Source organism: Mustela nivalis (genome assembly GCF_964662115.1).
Source record: "Mustela nivalis genome assembly, chromosome: 18".
Classification (NCBI taxonomy): domain Eukaryota; kingdom Metazoa; phylum Chordata; class Mammalia; order Carnivora; family Mustelidae; genus Mustela; species Mustela nivalis.
In genome coordinates this window covers 928,733-953,376 of record NC_139037.1, presented here as the reverse complement: position 1 = coordinate 953,376, position 24,644 = coordinate 928,733, and the positions used below count along the sequence as shown (strand labels likewise).

At 65.3% G+C, this 24,644-nt stretch overlaps 1 protein-coding gene across 2 annotated transcripts; it reads right to left on the bottom strand.

The window, feature by feature from the left end:
- Positions 1-207: 207 nt before the first annotated feature.
- On the bottom strand, positions 208-24,634 carry GALNS (galactosamine (N-acetyl)-6-sulfatase). Of its 2 annotated transcripts, XM_082711499.1 has the most exons (15): positions 24,468-24,634; positions 18,504-18,627; positions 17,952-18,026; positions 17,365-17,467; positions 14,849-14,992; positions 13,836-13,902; positions 13,632-13,759; positions 13,176-13,315; positions 11,371-11,474; positions 8,511-8,647; positions 7,697-7,799; positions 4,397-4,518; positions 3,607-3,764; positions 2,630-2,747; positions 208-925 (listed from the first exon to the last, which is right to left on the bottom strand). In XM_082711499.1, coding segments are annotated over exons 1-15 (1,641 nt in total). In that variant the 5' UTR covers positions 24,585-24,634; the 3' UTR covers positions 208-924. The 2 variants fall into 2 exon arrangements, with proteins under 2 accessions (XP_082567625.1, XP_082567626.1); XM_082711500.1 differs by lacking the exon at positions 3,607-3,764.
- Between the last annotated feature and the right edge of the window lie 10 nt (positions 24,635-24,644).

The following is a 24,644-nucleotide window of genomic DNA, read 5'->3' as shown; positions in this document are numbered from 1 at the left end:
ACCGCGCAGGCCCGGCCGGGCTCCCGGGGAAGTGCCGAGGGGCGGGGTCGGCCCGCGAGAGGCCGGGAGGAAGAAGGGCCCGGGCTACCCGAGAGCACCGCCCCGTCCGCGGAGGTGGGCGGTGGCTGGGCCGCCGCGGGGCGGGACGCAGCGAATTCCACCCCGGCGCACCGCTGCCCTCTGGCCGGCTTCTGCAAAAACAAGAACTCCCAAGTGCCCGCTCCTTTATTCTAAAACTCCTCTTCGCCATTTCCCAAGTCTTAGGGCGGCGCAGTACGGGTGGCGTCTCCACCGGCTCGCTCAGGCTCCCCGCGCCAGGCAACTAGGAGCCCCGGGGAGGAGGGTTGGCGGCAGGGCAGCTGAGAGGCACCGACTGGCCACAGGGCCCTGGGGTCAGGATCCCTAAGGAAGGGGGAAGGTCAAGGTCCCCACCGGACCAGGGAGGCCTCCCTTGGCGGTTGTCAAGATCGCCTTCCGCCTTCACAATCCCACTCAGTGGGGTGCAGGGGCCAAGGGGCCAACACAGGACTGGCGAGGCCAACTGTGATGGTGAGATTCAGGTCGCAGCCCTGTCCTCTGGATCGCTGGATGGAGGCAGGGCCCTGGAGGAGGCCAGCAGGAGGTCGGAGGGCAGCATCCAGCTCGGGCTGTGAGGCTGTGGGTCCTCACCGCAGGGTCAGGCCGACCAGGAGGGCTGAGTCTCTGGCACGTGGAGCCAGCAGATCCCGCTGCTGGCTGCAGATGAGGTTTGTCCCTGTGGGCACGGCCGGAGGGCAGCCGGGGCTCAGGGTTCATCCAGCAGGGAGCCCTAAGGCCAGAGTCTTCCTAGCCGCAGGCACTAGTGGGGCCAGGAGCACTTCTCTGGGACGGACTCTGGGGGCGTCAAGCACTTCCCTAACTTTTCACAGCCCGGGGGCGCCCAGTTCTGGCAGTGAGAATTGAGAGAGAACAGCAAGTTACTCTAAGCACGTCTGGGCTCCACCATGGCCAGAGTCCCTCCCCGCCCCATCTCCTCCAGACACACTTCAGCAAGGGCTGACCCTGGAGGGCCCTCACAGCCTGCTCAAGACCATCCACAGAGAGCTCTCTGATGGTCAGCTGCGGGGAGAGCTGGCCCGTTCCAGTGGAGCACGGACGGCCCCTCTACCCAGCGTCCACACGCCTCCATATGGCCGTATTCTCCTGGTGCGGAGGATGGGCCCTCCCTGCTTCGCCATGGCCTCCCACTGCCCATGGGGGTCTCTGCACCTCAGAAGGGAGACTCCAAGTCACTCTGGAGGCGTACCCCCCCTGAGCGGGCCTCCCAGGCTGTTCCCGAATCAGGTTACCAAGGGCAGTGAGAACCGCGCTGAAGGTCTCTCCTGCCCTGGAAGGCATCACCTGGCTTGTGGCTGCCCAGATGGGGAGAGGGGCCGGCCAGGCTTTGGAGAAGGAAGCTGCTCTCAACCTCGGACACAGAGCAAAGCACAGGGTGTGTGCAGAACAGACTCCGCCCAGCCAGCACCCGACTCTGGAGGCTGGTCCACACTGCTCTGGGCTGCCTTCAGTTCACTTGCGGGATTGGGGGGGGGCAGGTCCAGGGGTCAGGTGGCTGTGGTCATGCCCCGGCCAGTTCCCTCCACGCCCTCCCCCACTATATCACGCAGTGGGAAGGGACACGGGCACCACACGCACTGCTTGACAGAGGGCATGCTGGGGGTGGGGACAGCTCGCCTTCCCAGTGAGATTAAAGTGGAGTGGGCACGTGGGGCTCTCAGATTCCTGGGACCCCAGGCACCTTGGTGGTCCTGAGACGGGTACCTTCCTGCTCTACTCGGTGCGTTCAGAAGGCAGACCACTCCGCGGAGGGAGGGAGGAGGCCCTGGGGGCTTTTGCTCTGAACGTCCTTCTGTGGGGGACTTCGGGACACGAAGCTGCAGGTGTGGACAGCAGCGACAGGCCACCCCACCCTGGCCCTGGCTACCAAGGCAGCCCTGCCCGCCCCAGGATCACGCTCAGCGCCCGGAACACGTGGCTGACTCTGCTCCTGGTGCGCTCCCCCACCTGCTGCGCTCCCCCACCTGCTGCCCTAGCCCCTCGGGACAGACCAGACTCCACACGGCAGGTCAACAGTGTCCGGCTGCTCTCTGAACCACCGTGCGGGACTGCGGGACGTGCGGCTCAGGGAGAGGGGCCGTCAGGCCGGGAAGCTGGGCCACCCCGTCCTGACGGTGCTTGGTGGGCTTTGAAGCCAAAGCTTCGGATACTGGGACACCTGAATCACCCATGTCCGCAGCAGGGAGCCAGACACCCTCAGCTCCAGGGACAGGACCTTCAGGCCATCAGTCCACTGTGTCCATACCCCACGTGGGAGTGACTTGGGCCAAGTGACTCCCAGCCACCCCTGCTGGGTCTGCGCAGAGCAGCAGGAGGGGAAGGGGTCCAGCCCGCAGCCCCGGCAGCCTCTGGAGGCCCGCGGTCTACCACGTCCTGCCACACTGCCCAGCAGTCGCCTCCGCTGCCAGAAGTCTCTGCAATCCCAGACAGCTCCCAGTTGAGAAGGGGGGCGAGGGTGTGGGCTGCACAGACGTTCCACGGCCCCTGGGACACCCTCCCGGCACTGGCGGCCTGCGGCACATCAAGCACTCACCATGACAGCCTGGTTGCACACGTTGAGCTGGGGCTGTCCAGGGACCAAGGTCTCCTGGTGCTGCCGGACGGCCAGGGTGACCCCGCGCAGGGCACGCAGGTACTCGGGGCTGGCAAAGCTAGAGGCGAGAGGACCAGGTCACTGAGGGAGCAAGGCCCAGGCCGGCCGGCAGGACAGGCCACCCCAGCAGCGGGGGAAGGGGCCTGGGGAGGGAGGGGTCCACCGCCCCAGTGGAGCCACCAGCTGGTGGCCCCTACCTCTGTCCCTCCGTGCCCAAGGGCTGGCATGCAGCTCAGCAACTGCCCCACAGATGAGGCCGCAGGCACAGCAGCCATGACCCCTGTCAGCGTTCAGGGCCTGAGCCCCGGCCAGCACCACCGAGGGCACCAACAGGACCACGGGCGCCCCCGAGCAGACCTGGGGCCTTCCCGCTTTCCCAGTCCCTCCGACCCAGATCTGTGTGGCAGGAGCAGGGGTCCCGCCCTGCTCCCCACGGTCTCTGGGTCTGCAGCCGTGGCACTCCCAGGCTGCCCCGAACCTCAGGCCCTCCAGTCCATCCTGCAGGCCGCGCTCACCGCACACACGGCCTGCAAGCTTTTCCGAGAGACCTCAAGACCCTGTCAAGTCTGTCCCCTTCTCTGGCCAAATGCACTGCGAAGGACTGGCTTAAGCTAAGGTCGTTCGTCTCAGCAGCAAGGTCTGCCTGGCTCTTGTCCTCTGAAGCTCAAGTGTGCTGGGGACATATGTGACTTCTGGGTGACGCTGGGGGCAGTCAGACTGCAGGAGGCCTCATGGGCAGAGGTGCGGCCTGTGGCTCCTCCGCAATCAGGCCCTGCCGTCGGCTCCCATGGCCCCGCTCGGTGTTGGCTCTGAAGTTACTTCCGGGGACAGGAGAGGCCTCCGACTGCTTCCTCCCAGGCTCCCCCTGGTTTAGCCTGATCCCCAGCCCCACACGCACACGACCCTGGGCTCCACACCTGTGGCTGCTGATACCCGTGAGGGCGTCCCAGCTCCCAGTGCAAAGTGTCCTAGAGCCCCGGAGACGCGCGGCCACAGACTGGGGTTTAGACCCCCGGGGTCTCTTCCCTCCCAGGTCTGGAGGCTGCAGGCCAAGGTCCAGGCAGGAACGTACCCCCTGCGGAGGTGCGTGTCCCTTCACCTCTGCCTCCGAGTTCCTGCGGCCCCTCCCCCGTGTGTGTCCCCTCTTCTGTCTCCCAGGGCTACTCTCCGCAGGCCACGCCACCCTGATCCAGGATGACCTCCCCGCGACCTCGCCTTCACTGCACTGTCCCCACGAAGGCCCCGCTGCCAGGAAAGCCGTGTGTGAGGTTCTGGAGCGGGGCCCGTCCGTCCCCTTCCCACATCCCCGGGATCCGAGCTGGGCAGAGGGACCAGAAGTGTCTCAAGCGTCCCGGTTGGCACCACAAGGCCCCGCCCCAGAGCCTCGCCGGGAGGAGCCCCGGGGTGGATCTTTCACGCTGGTGCTGCCCGCCAGGCACGGAGGGGCTCGTCCACCCCACACGCAGAGGCTGCTCAGGGCGGGGGTCATGTAACTGTGTCACGCGAACCCGTGGTGGAGGGACAGAGGAGGCGGGCCACGCACACCAGTTTGCCGAGGCAGACACGGAGGACAGGCCTGGACCACCTGTGGGGGCAGGAGAACTACCCCACCCGCCACCGCGCGTCTCTCAAGAGCTCAGGACGTGCCTCTGCTTGGCAGTGCCCAGCCCGCCAGCGAGCATCTGCCCTTGCTTGGGGCCGGCTCACCTGAGGGGGAACCTCTCCCCGGGGTCTCGTCCCAGGTGGAAGACCAGGGGCAGCTCCGTGTGGTCCTCCTGCGTGTGGGTGGTGACTCCTGAGACGTTCTGCCCGGGGCAGAAATCGATGCCCTGAAACGGGAGGCCGGGAGGGCCGTGAGGGCCGTGCGCGCGTGTGGGCACGGGTGCGCCCCAGGAGCCCAGGAGGCAGGGGCCTCGAGCTCCCCGGGGCAAGCCAGCCCGTCTCCCTGCCACCTGCTGCATCCCTAGACGTGCCACGAGAGTGTCCCAGGGCTGAGCACGCCGAGGGCCGGCCTCCTGTAGGATGGCATCTCTCCCACGCCCTGGCCCCGGAGCCGCGGAGCCGCGGAGCCATTGTGTCTTTGTATCCCGCCGGCAGCCCCTTCTCGGGCAGGGACGTGATTTTTTGTTTTTAAGGTTTTTACTTATTTATTTGAGAGAGAGACAGAGAAAGAGAGAAATGACATGAGTGACAGGAGGGGCAGAGGGAGAAGCAGCCTTCCGGCCAATGCAGGGCTCGATCCCAGGACTCTGGGATGCTGACCTGAGCCGAAGGCAGACGCTTATCACCTGAGCCCCCCAAGCACCCCAGGAGATAAATCTCTTTACGATATTTAGAAGCACCTGGTGACTCGGTGACGCATGTAATTCCTGATCTCAGAGTTGTCTGATCCCCACGTCAGGTGTAGAGATTGGGTAAAAAATGAAATCTCAAAGAAAAAGGAAAAAAAGCGCTACCCCTTAAACAAATTGTTCCAGCCCGTCTGGCGGCCGGCCTGTCACTGAATTCCAGAGCAAAGCCACCCCAGCACGTGCTGCTCACCGCTCCCTGCAGGCCGCCCGGGAGCCCGGAAAGACAGGCCCACGGCGGCAGCCCAGACGCCCAGGAACAGCAGGGCCTGAAACAGACCACTGCCGACGCGTCCGAGGACACAGGACAGCAGACCGTGTGCATCGAGGCTCAGGTATATGGCCCCAGGTCCCCAGACAGGCCCAGTTCTGCAATTTCCCAGGCCACCTCTGCCCTCAGGGCTCCTTTGGGGGGACACTGTGGGGCAGCTTCAGCCTCTGAGGTCAGCGTGCGGCACGAGCCCCGTCCAAGGTGCTGGGACGGCCCTAGGCCCCTTCCCAAAGCTACTGCGCTCACGGCCTGGAGCTGTGTCCCCAAGGCTCGCAGGCCGTGGGACTCCGACTTGGGAACAGGAAAAGCCAGCTGTACCCCGAGGACACCCTGGTGAGCCCAGGGCCCCACAAGCAGCTTAGCTGCAGTCTTCAGCCAATACAGGACACGGCCTAAGGGAGGGTCTGGAGAGGCAGCTGTACACAGAGACGGGTACACAGTGCTCACGAACCCCAGAACCGGCGGCCGGGGAAGGCTTTCTGCAGCAGTCAGTGCCATCGACGGGCGCCCCCCACACCCCGTGTCCAACCCCCCTGCATCTGTCACGGACAGCTGGTCAGCGGAGCAGGCAACATTCTGCTTCTCAATAAAGCAGGGAGGTTAGGAACCCGTGACATTCCATTCATCTGCACTGAGCTGTGACTCTTGAGCCAGTGGCTGAAAATTAAGGAGACTCGAAGCCGGAGAAGACAGCCAGTGATGCACACCCAAGTGGGTTCCAGAGTGGGTGGCCCCTTGACCTTCGGGGAGTAGAAGTGCTGGAGAACACATGGGGATTTGACCACGAGAGAGCCCACAGCCTCCAGCACGAAAAAGCTGGCAGCTACCAGTCCAGACAAAAAACAAATCCTCACCTGGATGCAAGCCAAGTACACTACTTACCAACACTCCACTCACCAGCACTGGGTTTCCCTCACGACTGCTGTCCCTGGGACATCACAGCCGAGCCAGCCCACGTGGCCCCTTCTCCCTCGGAGCCCAGGGTGCACCCGTCCCTCCGCGGCCCTGGCCCTTGGAGCCATGCACTTAGTCTAAGTCTGGGAGTGGCCCCCAAGTGCAGAGGACCACATGCACGTGTACCCCACTCCTGTTGTGCCACGGGCTGCCACAGGGAAATGGGTTCGTCCCTCCTTCTCAGCCTGCCCCGCTCAGCTAGCCGTTGGGAAATGGAAAAGCCTGACCTGGGACGTGACTGGGCCCCAGGGACAAGAGTATAGCTGGGAAGCTAGCAGGGTCCACGCGGGTCACTCCCAAGCTAGGGACCACAGACCTGCACGCCCCTGCAGGGACGCAGCCCCGGCCTCTCCCTTAGGCTGGGAGCCGGCCCGGGCCTGGCTGAGCAGCCCCAGCCGGGCAGCCTCGTGACTTCTGAACAAAGCTGGCCCTAGCACGTTAGCCTCCTGGAAGGGCCATCAGAGCAGCCGACAGTGAGCCCACTCTCCTCCTGGGCAGCTGCCTCCCAGGGAGGGACTGCCCTGGGGAGCAGAGCAGCAGCACCCCGTTTCCTGGGAACTCAGAAGGGTGTCGAGCAGAGCCCGGAGGCAGCAGGAGCCACGTGTCCGGCGGAGGAGGGCGGGGCCCACGCAGCAGAGCGGCCTCTCCCGATCGGGGCCCCACCGTAAACACAGTCTGCCCAGGTCACACAGGCAACGGCTCCACCTGCAGAACTTTCTGGACTTTCCCTACACTCCTTCTGAAAGAAGCCCCCCCTGCTCTTCTGGGGTCTGGCCTGGGTGGAAGCTGGGACGGGTCTCATTTGGGGCTGCCCAGACCCTGCCCCGAGAGCCCCTGGAGCCCCAGGGAGGCCTGAAGTGTGGCTCCCGGAAGCCTGCTCCCATGCCACCTGGAATCTTGGGCAGCCGACAGCGGGGCCGCAGAAAGCCCCGGAGGGAGCAGTGAGGCCACACAGCTGCCCCCAAGCTCGCACAGCCAAGCTCTGAGTTTTCGGGGGCTCCTACGACCTCTTAGCCTCTGAGCACCTAAAGGGCAAACCACAGGCAGCCCTGCCTGATAGGACATGGGGCCAGGTGCTGAGGACGGCTGACATCGTGCCTGAAGGGCGGGCAGGCTCAGCTGTGGGACGGAGAGCAAGGTCAGGGACCCTGGGCGCGAGCGGGAGGGCCGAGTGGGCCTGAGAGAGTCCAGTGCTAAGCGCGTAGGCCAGGGGACAGGACTGTGCCATGCCCTGTGCTGACAGTGGTTTGGAAGAGGTTGGGGACCGCTGCCACAGCGAGTCTGGGGGTTCACGAGTCAGGTGGCGAGCACGAGAGGCCTGCGGCCACCTGTCCTCCGCAGTGGCCTCTGGTCCTGGCCCACTCTGTCCAGAGGTGTCCTCCTAAGAGGGAGGTGGTGGGTCTGCAGAGTTCATGGTACCCAAAGCCCCCTCACCTGTCTGAACTCCTCCCAAGAATTGGTCCAGGTCCAGAAGTGGGCCTTGTACTGGCCGAGGGTGACCGCCATCAGCGTGTTGCCGCGGTAATAGAATATTGGCCTGTTGCGGAGGGAGGGAAGGGTCAGGAGAAACTTGTCACAAAAACGACCACGCTGGGCTCCCACTGAGCACAGTGGGGAACAGGTCCACCAGGCCGCGGGGGGTGGTCGGGCCCCTGGGTCCTTGGCCCCGGCGTGAAGCTGGCGGCAGGCAGAGAGGCTCTGGCCCTCGCCGTGGGGCAGACAGCCTGCTGAGCCCCCACCACCACGGCGCTCCCTCCCCCGTGAGTCAACAAGCTCTTGTCCAGGGTTCGAGACAGCAAAGACAAGCACGGCTGAAAACGCCGGACACTGTCTCACCAGCCCAGACCCAGGCCTCAGCAGCTCTGCGGCGGCGGCTGCCTTCCCAGCCACGAGACTTCGCGTTTCGCAATTCCTGTCCCTTGAGCAACCTGGGAAACTGACTCTGTGTGAGCACAACAGCACCTGGTCTCAAGCTGGGAAGAAGCCGCGTCCGGCACCGGTGAAGCCCAAGCCATGGCCGGGCCCCAGGGGTCCGGACAGCCGGACACTCAGGCAGAACTCCCTCCACCCCAAGCGCTGGGCCTGGGGCCCCATGCCCTGGGTGCTGGGAGCCGGGTCTCGGGGTGCCAGGGCTCTCGCTTCTCAGGTCCTCCCCCTGCCCCGAGCCGGCCTGGGGAGGAAACGACCTTGTCAGCCAGGCCTGGCTCTGTCCCCTGGTGTAGGGGGCTGGCGCCCAGCGGGCACGCACCTGTCTGTCAGCTGGCCCCACAGCATGGCAGGGAGCAGGTCCAGGCCGTCGATCACCCTGTCGCTGGGCGGAGCCAGGCCCGCGAGGGACAGGCTGGTCGTGAAGAGGTCCATGATGCTGCCCAGCTGGTGGCTCACCTGCAAGGACAGGACACGGGGGCATTTGGAGAGCCCGCCCTGACCGGACGGCAGTCAGGGGCACACAGGGGGCAGAGGCCTTCTCTGCCCGATGTCCACATGCGGTGCACACGCCCCGGGCCCAGGCCCTTCCTCCGGGCCCTGCCTTTGCAGTCTGACCCCGCTCCAGGCCGTCCCGGAGCCCCGCACGCTCTGGAGGGTCAGGTCAGTGCGCGTGGGCCGCCACACGAACCCTCAGGCCTCACGACCCTGCAAGGGAGGGGCGAGCTCCTCCTCGGGAGAGTGGCTTCAGGAGGTTAGGGCTGGGTGGGGATTCCAACTGTCCCATCCCCAGTTCCCGAGTCCTCGTGTCGGTGGGGACTACGAATGAGACAGAGGTGAGAAGACGGGGCGGGCAGACACCGGTGGGGTCCGGCCTGCTGATGCCTCTCTGAGCCCATCTGTCACCACTGAACCACTGGGAGCTTCCCCAGTCAGGTGGGAGCACAGGCGGAGAGGAGACCGCGAGGCCCAGCGCAGCACGGAGGAGGGGCGGCTGGCTGGGGACGACCCGGGCCCGAACGGGATGGAGGCACCCAGCGAGACGGGTCTGAGAGGAGCACTCCTGGCCAAGGGCCACATGCTGGTCTCCACAAGACGCACATCTGCTCCTTGGACGCGGCTCTGCCTCATCTGGAGACCCCCGGGTTCACCCCACCACCCGGCGTCAGCAGCCTGGAGCTGGGGTGAGGGCCGTCTCGGGGGAGGCCGGAGAGTCCGCTGTTCAGCTTGGCGGGGTGGGCATCCGTGGGCATCTTGTTGGCTGGGACCTCCAGCCGCTCTTCCCAGTCCCCAGGGGTCCGTCACGGCTGCCCTGGGATCACGTGAGACGCCCCCGTCACGAGGAACTCCGTGTGGACACAGAGCGCACAGGCCACGGCCGCCTGCACTGTGGGTGCAGCAGCCCCGTGTGGGGAAATGGGAAGCTGGTGTTTGATTGGAACCTTCTGCGTGGGCTTGCAGAGGCAGGAGCCGGCGGCATCATCTCATTGCCGCGGCTTCTCCCCTAACGCTTGTTTTGCAACAAAAAAAAGAAGAAAGAAAGGAAAAAAAATATCAAGAAATCCCAATACTTTAACTGCCAAGCAAAATAAAGAGAGAAGAGACTGCGTGTGGGTGGGGTAGGACAGCGGACGTCCTTCCTGTCAGCACAGAGCAGCTGGGGGCACACAGAGAACCTTCCTGAAGGACAAACACTCTCGACATGCGTCACGTCTTTAAGAAAACGCCATCAGACTGCTGTGGGCACACGGAGTCCCTGCTGGTGCCACCGGCACTGCTAAGACCCCACGCGGGGGCGGTCCCTCCCCCAGGCAGGAGGGGCCTGAGTACCGGAAACGGTGGGCAAACCACAGTGGGTAAGCGAAGCCCTCCCGTGGTCGCCGCAGGGCGCAGGCCTCACCGCTCGTCAGGCTCAGTTTCAGCGTGTGCCATGGGACCCGGCGCGGGGAAGGCTGCCCGGCTGTTCCTGGATTCTCGCCTCAGGGAGCAGGGCTGAGGGGTGAGGAGCCAGGCAGACGAGGGCCGGAGGCGGAGGAGAGAAGGGGCTGGCCGCGGGGAGAGAAGTCCCCATGGAGACCGTCCCAGAGGGTGCGGCTGTGGGGGAGCCTGGGCAGGGGGGTGGGCTCCGTGCCCCACGCCTGGCGCCTGATCCCAGCGCCACAGGGGACGCCAGCGGTCCTGACAAGTCACTTCCTCTCCTCGGGCCCCGTTTGCTAGCACGTGGCGTGGGAGTGCTGACGACGGCGACGGCGACGGGTAACGCCCTGCACTGAGGTCCACGGCCCCATTCCCAGACCCCGCGCACATTCCTCACGCGGCAAAGAGGGAATCAAGGCTGCCAGCAGCGGACCTGGAGATGGGAGCGGATTCTGGGTCCCGGGAAGTGGCCGGGGGCCAGAGTCAGAGGGACCGGTGACACTCGACGGGCCTGGACGACGGAGGGAGGGGCCGTGGGCACCTCAAGGACCCTGGAAAGACGAGGAAACGGACCCTCCCCTGGAGCCTCCAGAAGGAAGCAGCCCTGTGACGCTGTGAGCCTGGCCCAGGAGGCCCGGCCGGTCTCCCGACCTCCGGCCCGAGTGGAGGAGGGTGTCGTGAAGGCATGGAGCGCGGCCCTGTGACAGAGACCGCGGGGCAGTCAATGCCCCTGCACTGTTGCTGTGAGGGCCGCACCAATACCAGCGTTCCCTGGGGGCGTCGAAGGGGAGAGACCGGTTCGGAAACCGGGAAAGGAGTATTTCAAAACGGGAGCCCTAAGACCCCGTATTCCTCTGGAGTCTGAACTGAGCTGCCCTGGGAGAGAAGGCCCTGCGTATGGGTTCCTGGTGGAGGCAGGGACAGAGCACGGAGCTCTGGGGCAGGAAAGGGCTCCGGTGTCTGGGAGGCTGCTAGGGAACCAGTGGCCGGGGAGAGCCTTTGGGGCCAAGCAAGCTTTTAGGGACTCAGTATGCCCTGTGCCTGCGGGTGCTCATTGAGGTCCATTAGCACACTAAAGCTCTGACGAGTCCTGCAGAAAAGAAACTTGCTTAACTTGGCTGAAGTCAGGACCGCCACGTTCACTGAGAAGGCAGCCTTGTCAGCGGACGGCAGTTGCTAACACCTCCCCTGAGGCCCCTGCCCGCCCCACCTGCCCTTCACCAGCCGCCTCCCGGTGTGGAGCGGCCGGTCTGAGTGTCACTCACCTGGCCCGCAGGGACTCGCCCGGGCCACCACGCGATCGCGGGCTCCCGCATCCCACCTTCAAACGTGGTCTGCTTCCCACACAGAAACGGGCCGTTGCTACCGCCTGGGGAGACAGAGTCGTCGTGCATCAGACGCCTACCCCGAGTCCCCAGGGCGTCCCCCCGGCTGGCCTGTTGCTTTCAGGAGGGATCTGCCACGGCTCCCAACCTTCCTGGGTCCTCGGGTGACACTGCTGCAAGGACCAGACACAGAGTTCAGGCCTCAAGGTCAAGGTCAGATGCCTGGACACGGTCAGGCAGTGACACTATGTCCCTGAGGTAGCGCAAGTGCTCAGAAATGGAGTCGGGGACGACGGCCCTGAGGCGGGGCTGGGACACAGGCTCCGCGGGAGCAGCTCAGTGGGGTTCACGGCCGCCTGCGGGGACTGTGTGACTTATGTGTTCCCGTCCTCGAGCACCCCTGTGTCCAATCAAAATGTGTCCCCCCCGGGGCCCAGCAGTGGGCTGGGGACGGGGCAGGTTCGGTTCCTGAACCACACGCGTGGGAAGCGCTGGAGGGCGGAGGGCCCTGGCCAGGCCGGCTGCCTCCCAGAGTCCAGGGCGAACGGCCGTTGCTGCCGCCACCGCCTGCTGCCCGGGGCTCCCACGAGCCCAGCCCCCGGGAGGAACAGAAGAGGCGGTGCTCTTGCTCCTGTGCAGGGCCCGCACCCCGGCCCCCCGCGTTAGCGCAGGCAGAGCCCGAGAGAGAGCAAGGAAGGGCGCGTCCGGGCGACAAGCGAGCATGCGGCAAGGGCATCGCAGGACGGCGAGACGGACGCGGCTCCTCCTGGGGCCTCGCAGGGCTCAGACGCACCGACGGGGCCCGACTGCTTGTCTACTTCGCGTCGCAAACGGTGAGGCGAACACACAAACTTGTGTTCTTACAACCGAGCATGTGGACTGCGTGCGTGGGAACCGGCGCCTACTTCAGGCATGAAGATGGGGCACCGCTGGTGGTCCTGGCAAGGGCTGCGCGTCTGGGGCTCTTGGCGCAGAGCCGGAGGCACAGCAGGGACAGCGGTGTCCAGCCAGGTCCCGGGTCTTTGCTGGGAGGGATGCAGAGGGTCCCACCCTCACCTCTGGGACCAACAGCAGTGCAGGGAGCGCCTGGTGAGGACGAGGTCCCTCCAAGGGCCGTGAATGGCCCCTTGGGGCCCCAGACCAGCCGGACACAGGCCCCAAACTGCTGTTCGGTGTCAGCAGACTCCTTCTCACCTGACCCCATCTGTACCCATACCAGCTGCGGGGCTCCCCCGACTGCAGGGTCCCCTAGCACCTCCCTGCCGAGGCCTGTCCCCCTGGGGTTTCCTGCTCCCCGTGGCCTTCCTTCCAGAGCCCTTTGAGTGACTCAGGGCCTGCTAAGGGAAAATGGGACAAAAAGATATGGTACCATGACAAGGGGGGGACGGACATGCTTCTAGGACACCAGGTGGAACCCCTTGCTCCCCAAGGTGCAACAGTCCACGAGCTTGCCGAGCAGCCCCGGGGGGGTCACGGCCCTGCGGCGGCTCCCTCGCTGAGCCAAGCCCGCACTCTGGGGTAGGGGCTGGGTCCAAGACACCAAGACACCACTTCCCAGGAGGTCTGGAGATGCCCCAGCAAGTCTCCTGGGCGACAGTCTTCCCCCTGGACGCGGGCTCTTGGGAAGGGAGCGGGCATCTCCCCCATTGGACGGGGCCCCTAGGAGGGCTGAGTGGCCCTGACGGAGCCTCACAGTGTCCCAAGGGCAGCCCCATCTGGGGAGGCGAGGTGCTTGGAACACTGGCCTTGTTTAGGAGCAGAAATGAGAGCAGCGCCATTGTCGGAGGTGAAGAAGACGAACGTGTCCTCTGCGATCCTCAGGTCCCGGAGAAGGCTCAGGATCTTCCCCACACTGTCGTCAACCTCCCGGACAGCGTCCCCATACCTAAGGGGAGAAAGGGCGTCCGTGAGCAGAGAAGTGACAACTGCGGGGACGGACAGCACACTGGACGGGCTGGCTTCAGAGGAGAGGGAGAGAAGTCAGTCCCCAGAGTTAACCCGGGACGGGACACGCCACACCGCGCAGCCTCCTCCACACAGACCGCGCTGGCCGGCAGCTTCGGGGAAGCACGAGAGCTGCCCTCCCTTCCCGTCAGGGTAACTGAGACCGAATGGCCGAGGGCCCCGTCCCTGGAGCCAATCACGCTCAGCCAAACTCTCCGGGGGGGGGGGGGTCCATGTCTCTAGGACCAAGGACTCACCGCCCTCGCCGGCTGGTGCCCAAGAAGGGCCGAGACGCGTACACGGGCGCGTGAGTGGCGTCGATGGCCCAGTACAGGAAGAAGGGGCGCCGAGCCGCGTGCTGCCTCTGCACGAAGTCCAGCGCTTCCTGGGGGAGATGCTGCCTTACCCGTCTGCCCGGAGGCCCGGCTCCCCCGCACCCGCCCAGCCCTCGCGTCCGTCACCTGCGTGTACAGCTGTGTCAGGTTGGCTTCCCCGGTCTTCAGATTGATCGGGAATTCCTCATAGTATCTGAAAGTAACACAGACCCAGACAAAAATCCGCCTCCCGGAAGCCAAGCGAGCTCCTTTCCCTGATGTCCCAGGCGGGTAGGCCCCGCTCACAGGGCGAGGGAACCACGGCCCGTGCGCGTCAACGACCCAGAGGCGTGCGCCGCTCCGGAGGCCCCGGGCCGGTCGAGGACGAGGCCCCACGGCAGCCCCCACCTGGCAGCGGCCACGTGTGAGGACACAGGGAGGCTGACAGAGGCGGCGCCGCGGTCACCCCGGGCCGGCAGCAGCTCATGGGCACAGGCGCTCTGAGCCGGCCGTGTTGCGCGGCACCACGAGCGCGCCAGGACCCCCGAACCCCGCTTCCAACGGGGCACGTTCTCCCTCAACGAGGCTGTCCTGGAAACGCACGGGCCCAACCCAGCTTTCTGGCCCCGATGCGAGAACTTCCACCGAAACCGTGAAGCCACACAAAAGGTGGGCAGGACGAAGCTGGAGGCAGAACGGGGCTGACCAAGCGGGGACGCTGTGGCGCCGTGAAGGCAGGCCCACGGCCAGACCGGAGCCCGGGGAGCCGCCCGGCTCGGGCAGCAGAGCTTCAGGCGGGCTCCTGAGGAAGGAGCAGCCCCGGGGGCTCCTGGCACAGGGCTACGAGCCAGCCTGGTGCAGGCAGACGGCCTCGGAGCCGGAGCCCAGGGCCGCCCAACGGCTTCAGGAACCAAACCTCAGGAGCAGAACGCGGTGCTGCGTGACACACCTCGGGGGTCCTAACCTCTCCCACGCTAAAGTCCCCTGTGGGCGGCTCGAACAGCAGCCCTAGGCCGTGGTTCTCCCTGCGGCAGAACCGCCGGCGGACAAAGCCGAGCGCTGGGAAGCCGTTCCAGAACCCCCGCCCCGCCCCAGCAGGGCATCAGAGGGCAGGGCTGAGCTCTGCGGTGTGCGGGGCGGGGCAGGAAGGGACCCGTTACCTGCCGACCATCTCCCAGTCCCTGTACACAGGGATGTTGGGCCTGGCCCTGTTGTCGTATGGTCCAAAGTGACAGTTGGGGGACCCGAACCACTCGTCGAACCCACGCTTCAGGGGGTGGAACTGAGGCCTGTGGCCCAGATGCCTAGAAACGGGAATCCAGATGCTTTAGGGACCCCTTCTCAGGGTACCCCAAAGTCCTGAGCACAGACCCCTCCTTGCCTTGTGTGTGCTGAGCCCCAGGCACCCTGAGACGTCCTCCTCCAGGTGGGCGCCAGGACCCCGCCCACCCCCGCCGACAGCCCACGGCCCTGGCCACAGCGGGTGTCTGGGCACAGAGATGCTCAGGCATCCTTCTGGAGTGCTGCGAGGGCTCAGGGAAGACACGCAGTGAGCTGTCTCACAGCAGCCAGAAGCCACCCAGAACTCTCCGCACTCTGGCTTTTTCCTTCTTCCATTTCTGGGGACGGTTCTATAGGTTCCGCCTTCTCCAGGACTGAGCCGGTCGCCGGCCCTCACAGTAGGGTCTTCAAGAGCCTCTTCCCCCAGATACGCATAATCACGCCCCAAAAGACGGCCGCGCGGCCCTGGGGGAGCTGACCGTCCCAGCCTGGCCTCATCACAGCCTGGGATGCTCCAGGACCTGCCAAGGCCATGCACTAACCCAGCGCCTGGGCCCCGCTCGGGGATACGTGTGCCTACGGGGTGACCACGGCCAAGCGCTCCCCAGCCCAGGCTCTCCGGACTGCGGGCATCATGACCCTCCCTTTGTCGGTTCTGCCAACAAGAAGCAGCCGAGGGAGGACCCAGCAGTCCCTGAGCCAGAGTCGTCTGCTCCTCAGAACACACGGCGCAGACGCATGGGGGTTTCCGCTCCGCCCATGGGCTCTTGGGGAGCACAGCGACTCTACAGGGCCAGTGGGCTCCCACGGGCCTCTCACGACCACACAAGCTGTAAAGCAGGGTCTCCCTCCTCTGCTGCCCTGGGGAGGCCTTGGAGCAGGCGACCAGGAGACCCCGCTGCCTGCTCAGAGGTGTTCTGGTGGCCCGTGCAGATGCCCAGGCACTGGTCACTTGGTCAAGGCGGTGTGGCACGGCACGGCGTGGTGGGGTGGGTAGGCCACGTGGGGCCAGAACTGAGGTGCCCAGTGCTGGGGTCTAAGAAGGTGCCGGTAAGTGTGTCTCTCGGGGCCTCGGCTCCCATGGCTGGTTCTCAAACACTCTGCCTCCCGACTGCCGCGTGGCCACGGTGCGGCTCTGGCCCCTGCAGGGCCCTCCGCTGGGGGCAGGGCCATGGGCGCTACCATGGCCGCTCGCTGCAGAAACCTAACCCGCCCTGCGCTCTGTGCTCCCTCTCCGCGCCTTAGGTCGGCTGGGGCCACTGCTCCGGCATGGTCAGCTCTCCACACGCCTACCAGCACTGGCCCGGAGGGGGACGCGCTGGCTAGCCAACGTGGCTGCACGCTCACACCCACCAGCTCAGGCGGCCTCCCTTGACACACAGCCGCTGGAAGGGCCGCTTTTGCTAGGCTGTCGGCTCCCGACAGCAGTGGGGCCGGCAACTCCTGCCGGTGAGCCTGAGTGGGCTGCAGTCCCTCGGGACCCCACAGTCCCCTGGGACCGAGGCGGCTGGAGGGGGTTCTCATGAGAATCCAGCCTCCACCCATCCCCAGACTTGCTCAAGCCACGGAAGTCTGGCTCCGTGGCACTGGGCTGGGAGGAAGAAGGTCAGTGCAGGCCACAGCCCTGTGACGGACCCCGCTGAGACTGGGACGCACCCCCCCGCCCCCGGGAAGTCTGCTGGCCCCAAGGCACAGCTGCCGGGCATCACAGGGCCCATCCCTCCCATGGGCTCCCCACAGAGAGGGCCCTGGCAGTCTCCCCGGGCTTTCCGGGCACTGCCCAGGCCTGGGCTGGTGACAAGCATCCTCAGAGCTGTGCTCTGCCACCACCTCCTCCAAGCACCGCTCGGCAGGACGGCTCCCAGCGAGACTCAGGAGCGAGAAAGCACTTGTCCCGCAGCCCCTGGATCACCAGGATTCTCGACGCTCAGTGCCCTGGTTCCCATGGACCTCCCACTGCTGTGACCACAGGGCTGTGCACGGGGCGCCCGTCCTCGAGAAGGCAGTGCCAGCAAGTAGCAGAAGAACTAAGGGCAGAGGGCCACGGTGCCGTGAAGGACAGGGCGGACGGCTGGCCATCGGAAAGGCTCCCCGGGGAGCCGGACCGGCTCTCTTCCAGAAGCCCCACAGCTCGGGAGAGGGAGCAGAGACCCTGTGACCTCCACATCTGCCTCCTGGGCTGCACACCTGGGGATCCCCGTGGAACCTGCTCCCAGTGGCAGGCACGGCACACACGCACGCCACGGGGGCCTCTGCCGTCATGACCGTAGGGCCCTCACGATCCCCCGCCAAGGGACTGTCCTCCGCCTCTCGGCTGCCCCTCCGTGTCCCCCCCAGACAGCACCCTGCACTCACCCACCAGCTGCGCACGCCCCGCAGGAGTGTCAGGACTCACCACTTGCCCACGATCTTGCTGGCGTAGCCGGCCCCCTTCAGCAGCTCGGGCAGCAGGCGCTCCTCAGCCGGGATGCCGCCCACGATCTCCTGCGGCGTGTAGGCTGCGAGAGCATGACCGGCCTGGCACGGGCTCCCTCCGCTTCCTACCCCGGGGCACGACCGGCCAGCACGGGCTCCCTCTGCTTCCTACCCCAGGGCACGGCTGGCCTGGCACACTTCCTGCTCAGAGCCGTAGGTGCTGGGCTGCCCTGGGCACAGGACAGCAGCAGGGAAGGAGCCATAAGCGGTGTCTGCCCAGACTGTCCTTGGCAGAGCAGTGGCCGGGAAGGAGCCTGGACTCTCCACCAAGTCCCCAGGAGGACCAGCACTCAGCCCGTTTCCTCTCCACTGACGACGCGCATTTCTGACAGCGGCCTGCTCTGAGGGACGGGCTACCCCCACACACAGCCTCTGGGCCCAGGCAAGCAGCTGGCGCTCGCAGAGCTGGCCGGCGGACGCCAGGTCACGCAGGAGAATGGTGGCAGACATCCCTCCCACCCGGGCCCGCGTCCCCTGTGTGCGGGTGCTGCCTGCGGCACTGCGTACCGTTTCTGGCGTGCCCGTTGGTGGTGTAGAAGCCGTTGCGGATGGGCAGGCGTCCAGTGAGCAGAGCTGCCCGTGCTACACCGAGGAAACAGAAATGTCATGAGCGTCCACGGCCAGCTCGCAACGCTCCTCTTCCCGTTAGCAGCTCCAGAGAGCCAGCCTAGTGGGCTACGCGCACGGCACAGCACGCCCCCAACACCGGCCTTCCTTCCCTTTCTCGGGGGGGCACGTAAAGAACCTTCCCAGCACGGGTGGTTGTCCTGGGAGGAGGGGGCGCTTGTCCCGAGCCACCCCGAGCCACTCCACCCTGGGAAAGGAGGAGAGCACGTGCCACTGGCAGCAACTTCTGCCTCCAAACCTGACATGCTCCGTGCCCTTGGCGGCCTGTGACAGCACGGAGCCCAGCTGCCCCAACGTGCTGGGACCCCGACGGGAAAGGGCTAGGGCTGCCACAGCCGCCTGCAGCCCGCCTGGTGCTCTGCTTGGAAGGAAGCCGGGAGGCGCGCGAGTGTTGGTCCCGCTCCCTGTGCCCATGGGCCAGCCCCAACTTACACGGCGAGCACAGCGGGTTGGCTGAGTAGAAGTTTGGGAAAAGCATCCCTTCTGCAGCCATCCGGTCCAAATTTGGGGTCTCTCTGGAAGGTTCTCCATATACTCCCAGGTCGCCCCACCCCATCTGCAGAAAAGAGCATGGACAGGTGGCACAGACCTCCTTTTGTCTTGGGGGAAGGTGAGAGCTTGGCCAGGAGCTGCTCGCCCTGTGCCCCACGAGCCACAGCATCCTCACTACACCCCGGTGCCCGGCGCGGGCCGTGGGCACTGTCAGCGGCTTTGTGGCCGGCTTATCGGGGACGGCCCCATGCTCGCTGCTCCTCAGCCTCTGACGCCAGCACCTGCGGCTCCCCGGGAACCGGCAACTCGGGACACAAACCAACACAGCGCAGGCAGGAGCTGGTGCACAAACTGAGACCGAAAACACGCGGCAAGGCCCCCGCCCAGGGAGATGCAGTGCGGCCACGTGACTGGCTGTTCCACTCCCAGGTCTAGCCGCAAGAACGGGACACAAGCACCAGGCACAACGACACAAGCAACATGAGTGTCCATGGAGGCATGACTGACAACAGCCCAGAGCAAACGCACTGGGCATCTGACAGCTGCTCCGTGGACACACGGACGACATCCGTTCGGTGGACACACGGACCGCAGTCTAGCCGCACGGTCCGGGCCGAAGGTCATGTCCACTCAGAACCTACGCATGGCCCCGTATGTGGAAACACAGGTGTAGGGGTGCCTGGGGGGCTCCGTCAGGTAAGTGTCTGACCCGATCTCAGCTCAGACCTTGACCTCACGGTCGTGAGTTCAAGCCCCGCACTGGGCGCCCGGCTAGCGGAGCCCACTTTAAAAAAAGCAGATGCTGCTGGTGTGACTGGCCTGGGTAGACTCATGGGACTAAGGCAGACCCCAAATCCAATGCAGAAGAACAGGGGGCGGTGGGACGCAGGCACAGGGGAGCACGGGAGAGCAGGGGCTGAGGGACACGGCTACGCAGTCGGACCGCCAGGAGCCGCCGGAGCTGGCGTTGCAGGAAGGGCCTTCCTCCGGGGCCTCGGGAGCCCCTGCTGTCACCCTGACTTCAGACTTGGGCCCTCAAACTGGGGCTGGAGAGTTTCCTGTTTGTGGTCAGTGGTGATGCCCTGGGCAGCGGCACAGGCACACTGGACACGGCTGGGCCGGGAATCAGGACGCTGGAGGCCAGGGTCAGCTACGAGGACCGCGCACCGTGGGGCTCTGTTTCCGGGAAAGGCCAGAACAGGCAGGTCCAGAAAGCCAGGAGGTGGGTCGTGGGAGCTGGGGAGAGGAGGCAGGTGCCTGCCGAGAGGCCAACGAACACGGCCTCAAGTGGACTGTATGTGGCTGCACAGGGCGCGGAGCTCACGAGAGCCCACAAACCTGCCCAGCTAAGCCCGTGACCCCAGGCCGGCAGCCTGCGCGCCGTCCCGGCACAGCTGTCAGCGAAGCGCAGGCCCCTGCAGGCCGAGTCAGCGGCAGCTGGTCCCTTTGGCCTTTTAGCTCCGGATTCCTCCGGCACGGCTTATCCTGACATCTCTGAAATGGCTGCTCTGTCCGGGGGCCACAGGCACTGGCACGGAGCAAGCCCCCGAGGGAGGCGCGGCCACAGGAAGGATGGAGGCTGAGCCGGGGGCAGACGATGTCCCTGAGTGACAAGAGTCTGGAGGCCGCACACACAGGGACAGGGCTCACATGCCCCAGTCGGGTGCGGGAGGGCCTGCGAGCTCGGTCGGAGCCTGGCCCAGCCGCCCACAGGGCAGGCCGAGGCCACGGGACTCACTTCCCTTCCTGGGGCCCGGCCCGGCCTCCCCTCCCCTAGAGCTTGGAGACTTCTGAGTCAGCTGCTCCCTGCGGCCCGTGAAGGGCCACCCTGGGCCCTCAGACTCACATCAACACGTGTAGAAGGACGCGCCTGGCTCAGCAGCTCCGGGGGCTCCCGCGGGTCCCCACCCACAGGCCCGCTGCACTCCCCCCGGAGCTGCTTCTCTTCAGCCCGACTGCACTCCCCCAGCCGTACACATAAAGAACCAAGACACAGCCAGTGTCCAGGCGCTCGGGAGCAGGCCTCTAAGCCCCTGCCCACCCCAGCCCTGCCAGACGCGAAGAAGGGAGGAAGATCCACGGGAGACCAGTGTCAGCATCCTCTGAACTCAGCACACAGCCGTGCGGGACCCGTCCGGTCCTGAGCGCACCGAGGACGGTGAGACAGCTGCCGGCCTGGCCTCTGACAGGCGCCCCCAGAAAAGTCAAGGGGCTGGTGAGCCCCGTCACCACTGCCCCCGTTCTGCCCCCCAACTGGCCCTCCCCGGTGAGCCTGGCTCCGGAGTGACCCACGCCATCACGTAGGGCCCTGCACTGGGGCCCGGCAGGGTGGGTGAAGCCACAGCTGCAGGAAGGGCCTCTGGCATTGGACCCCACAAGCCGGGCGCGATGCCACACTAGTCCCGCTGCAAAGCCCAAAGGCCCCATGGCCCCGGCCCGTCCAGCAGGAGAGCCGGGGTGTCTGCTTCTGCCTGAGTCACTGTGTGTTTTCTGTCGGTTGTCACCAAGATGTCCGAAATAACCTGCGTTTGCCAGCTAGAACAAAAGCTGTTGTGACTTCTTGGTGTTTCGGCTGTGAACAACCCCAAAGCCACAAGAGGAACTTGCACAAGAGAGGCCTGGCCCCAGTCCTGGCCACCCGGTCGGCTGTTCTGGTTCTCTGCTGCCTGGGGTGGGGTGCCCAGGTACGGGGTGGGGGGCTCCCCACAAAGCCCCCCGAGAAGCACACCTCGGTGCTGGTCGTGCACACTGAGGCCTGAGCCAACGCTTGCAACAGAAATGCCACCACTTGCACACATTCGCCTTTTCCGGCAGCCCCATCCAAGAGGCAAAAAGAAACGGAGGAAGGGTAAACGTATTTTAACTCTGTGTACTTGAAACAGGATCCTCTCAACACACACTCGACTAAACACTCTTGGCGCCGCTGAGGAAGCAGCAGGCGGCTGACTGGGTACCCCGCGGTCACCGCGGATGGGAGGACAGGGCGGGCACCAAAAAGGCCGGGCAGGGGGCGCCTGGGTGGCTCAGTGGGTTAAAGCCGCTGCCTTCGGCTCAGGTCATGATCTCAGGGTCCTGGGATCCAGCCCCGCATCGGGCTCTCTGCTCAGCGGGGAGTCTGCTTCCTCCTCTCTCTCTCTCTGCCTACTTGTGATCTCTGTCAAATAAATTAGTTAATTAATTAATTTTTAAAAAAAAGGAGAAAAAAGGAAAAAGGAAGAGAAGTGCAGAGACTTGGGCCTCCCAGCTGGCCTCTGCAGCGGGACTAGTGTGGCATCGCGCCCGGCTTGTGGGGTCCAATGCCAGCCCCTGGTAGCTGGGGTAGAACTGGACCGTGGCAAGATGAAGAAGCAGTTGCTGTGGAAACCCCCACAGTTAGAGTCAGAAGTATTTTCAGTAAAAATTGCTCAGAGTTTCCCCAAAAGGCCGGCAGAGGGCCTCATGGGAACCTTTGGACCAGGGCCACGAGCCTTGCTCCGCTGCCGGGCTGTCCTGGGGTCAGCACTGGGGAGCGCTGCCTGTGAAACACTCCGGTTCCCGAGACTTAGTTCAGGAAAGTGAACGTAGAATTTGTCCCTCAGTAACTTCGTTATGGGCGGGGGTGGGGGGCACCTGGGGGGCTCAGTGGTTTAGAGTCTCTGCTTTCAGCTCAGGTCGTGATCCCTGGGGTCCCGGGATCGAGCCACGCATCGGGCTCTCTGCTCAGCAGGGAGCTTGCTTCCCCCTTCTGTTTGCCTGCCTCTCTGCCTACTTGTGATCTCTGTCTCTGTCAAATAAATAAATAAAGTCTTAAAAAAAAATTGTCAGTCAATAACTTCATTATAGGGGGGACACCTGGGTGGCCCAGTCGGCCCAGTGCCTTTGGCTCGGGTCATGATCCCGGGTCCTGGGACCGAGCCCCTTAGCGGGGAACCTGCTTCTCCCTCTCCGGCTTCCCTGTGCTTGTGTTGCCTCTTACACTGTGTCTCTGACAAATAAATAAGAATCTTAAAAATATGTAACTTTATTATTAAAATAACAATTTCTTATTGTGATAAGTTAAAGGTTCTCAGATCATGCTGAAAGATGGCGGACATCTGTCCGTGGTTTTGCTCCCCTGGGAATAACCGTAACCACGTTTCTCTAATCCCATGTACGTGCTCAGAGGGGCGCTGCTTCTGAAGCCGGTGCCGGGGTCCTCGGATCCTGTCCTGACAGCGGCCAGGGAGACCTGCCCACCCGCAGAGAGCCCATCTTGGATGCGCGTGCTCTCTGGCTCACGGCGCGGCTTCTGCAGGCTGAGCCTGGAGGAGGCCGCCTTGCTCAGGCTCCTTGCGCAGGCCAGACCCTGCCAACTGCCCGGCCGTTTTTTTTTTTTTTAAGATTTTTAAAATTTATTTATTTTATTTGACAGAGATCACAAGTAGGCAGAGAGGCAGGCAGAGAGATCCCGGGACCCTGGGATCATGACCCGAGCCGAAGGCAGATGCTTTAACCCACTGAGCCACCCAGGCGCCCTTTTCTCCCTTTTCTGTACATAAGCTCCACACCCAGCATAGAGCCCAATGCAGGTGCAGGGTCTGAACTCACGACCCTGAGATCAAGACCTGAGCTGAGACCAAGAGACGGGTGCCTCACTGACTGGGCGACCCAGGTGCCCCCCGGGCATCCATACCTCTGGTGGGGCTCAACCATCTGCTGTGCACCCCGGGACGTGCCATGTTTCCTACTACCAGTTTGTCATAAAGGAGGTCTGGCAGGAACAGCAGACGGAGGAGACACCCAGGGCGAGGGGAGGGGGAGGTCCCACGGCCAGCACCTCCGTGAGTTCACCAACCCGGAAGCCCTCAAACGCACTCCTTAGGGTTTCGTGGAGGTCTGGCTACAGACGCAGAACTCATCACGTCACCGGCCCTCAGTGCCGGAACTCAAGCCCCAGCCCGCGGCCTTCCCGGGAGGTCAGGGCCGTGCTGAAAACCCCTGCGGAACCAGGCCTCAGGCTCTCTGCAGACCCGTCCCCAACCTCTCCAGCGGCCTCCACTCCCCGCCCAGGCACGCCGAAGCTCTGCTACCGTGGCGGGGTCCTTCAGGGTTTGAGGAGCGCAGGCCCGCACGGGAGACAGGCCCTGAGGGGCACCCAGACGCCCGGGCCTGCGTCTGTGCTCCGCTCTACCCCGACACCTCACGCCGAGTTCAAAACCTGCACTTCACTGCCAACCTCTGTGACCAAGAGGTGGTGACAAAGGCACAAAGACAGCGGGACGGCTCCGGCCCCTGCAGGCACCCCGCTGACCTCTACAGGGCCGGTCCGCCAGAGTGACCAGAGTGAGCCCGCGCCGGGCCGCACACACACCCAGCAGCGGACCCAGACAAACGTGACCCAGGGCCAGAACTCCCAGCCACCCAGGGCAGCCTGGCGGGGGAGACAGCAGTAGTCCCGGGCAGGGCACATCCTGGACGTCCCGGCAGACGGGCCTGGGTCCCGGTCAGCTCCGCACCCAGTGCCTGCGGGGAAGGTAAGGGGACCCCGGGGGGGGGGGGGTGCTGGGGAACTGGTCTGGGCCACCCCTCGGTCGGTCCGCGCTGGGACAGGGGGCAGTGCTGGAGGGCTCGTCCCCCGGGCAGCCCAGCGGGGCCCACCTCAGTCCGGCGCTGCCGGGGCAAGACCGCCGACGGCCGGACCCGGATCCAGGGGGCCGCTGGGCGCCGCACGGACCCTCCCTCCTGCCCGCCCCCCTACGGCCCTCCACCGCTCCCCGGCCCCGAGGGCGCGCCCCCAGCCCCGCCCCGCTCCGCCCCGCCGGCCGCCCGGTCCCGGCCGCCAGCCCTCCCCGCCCCTCCCCGCCCCGCTCCGCCCCGCCGGCCGCCCCCCGCCGCCCCGCGTCGCCCGGGGCCGTCCCTGGGAGCCCGAGCGGCGGCCGCACTCACGTCGTCCATGAGCAGCAGCACGAGGTTGGGGGGCTTGGGCGCGCCCACGGCCGCGAGCCCGGCGGCGCCCAGCAGCAGCAGCAGCCGCCATCCGGTGCCCGCGCCGACCCGCGCCATGGCAACCGCTGCGGGAGCCGCGGAGCCCGCGCGGAGGCAGGAAGCGGCGGCGGCTCTCCC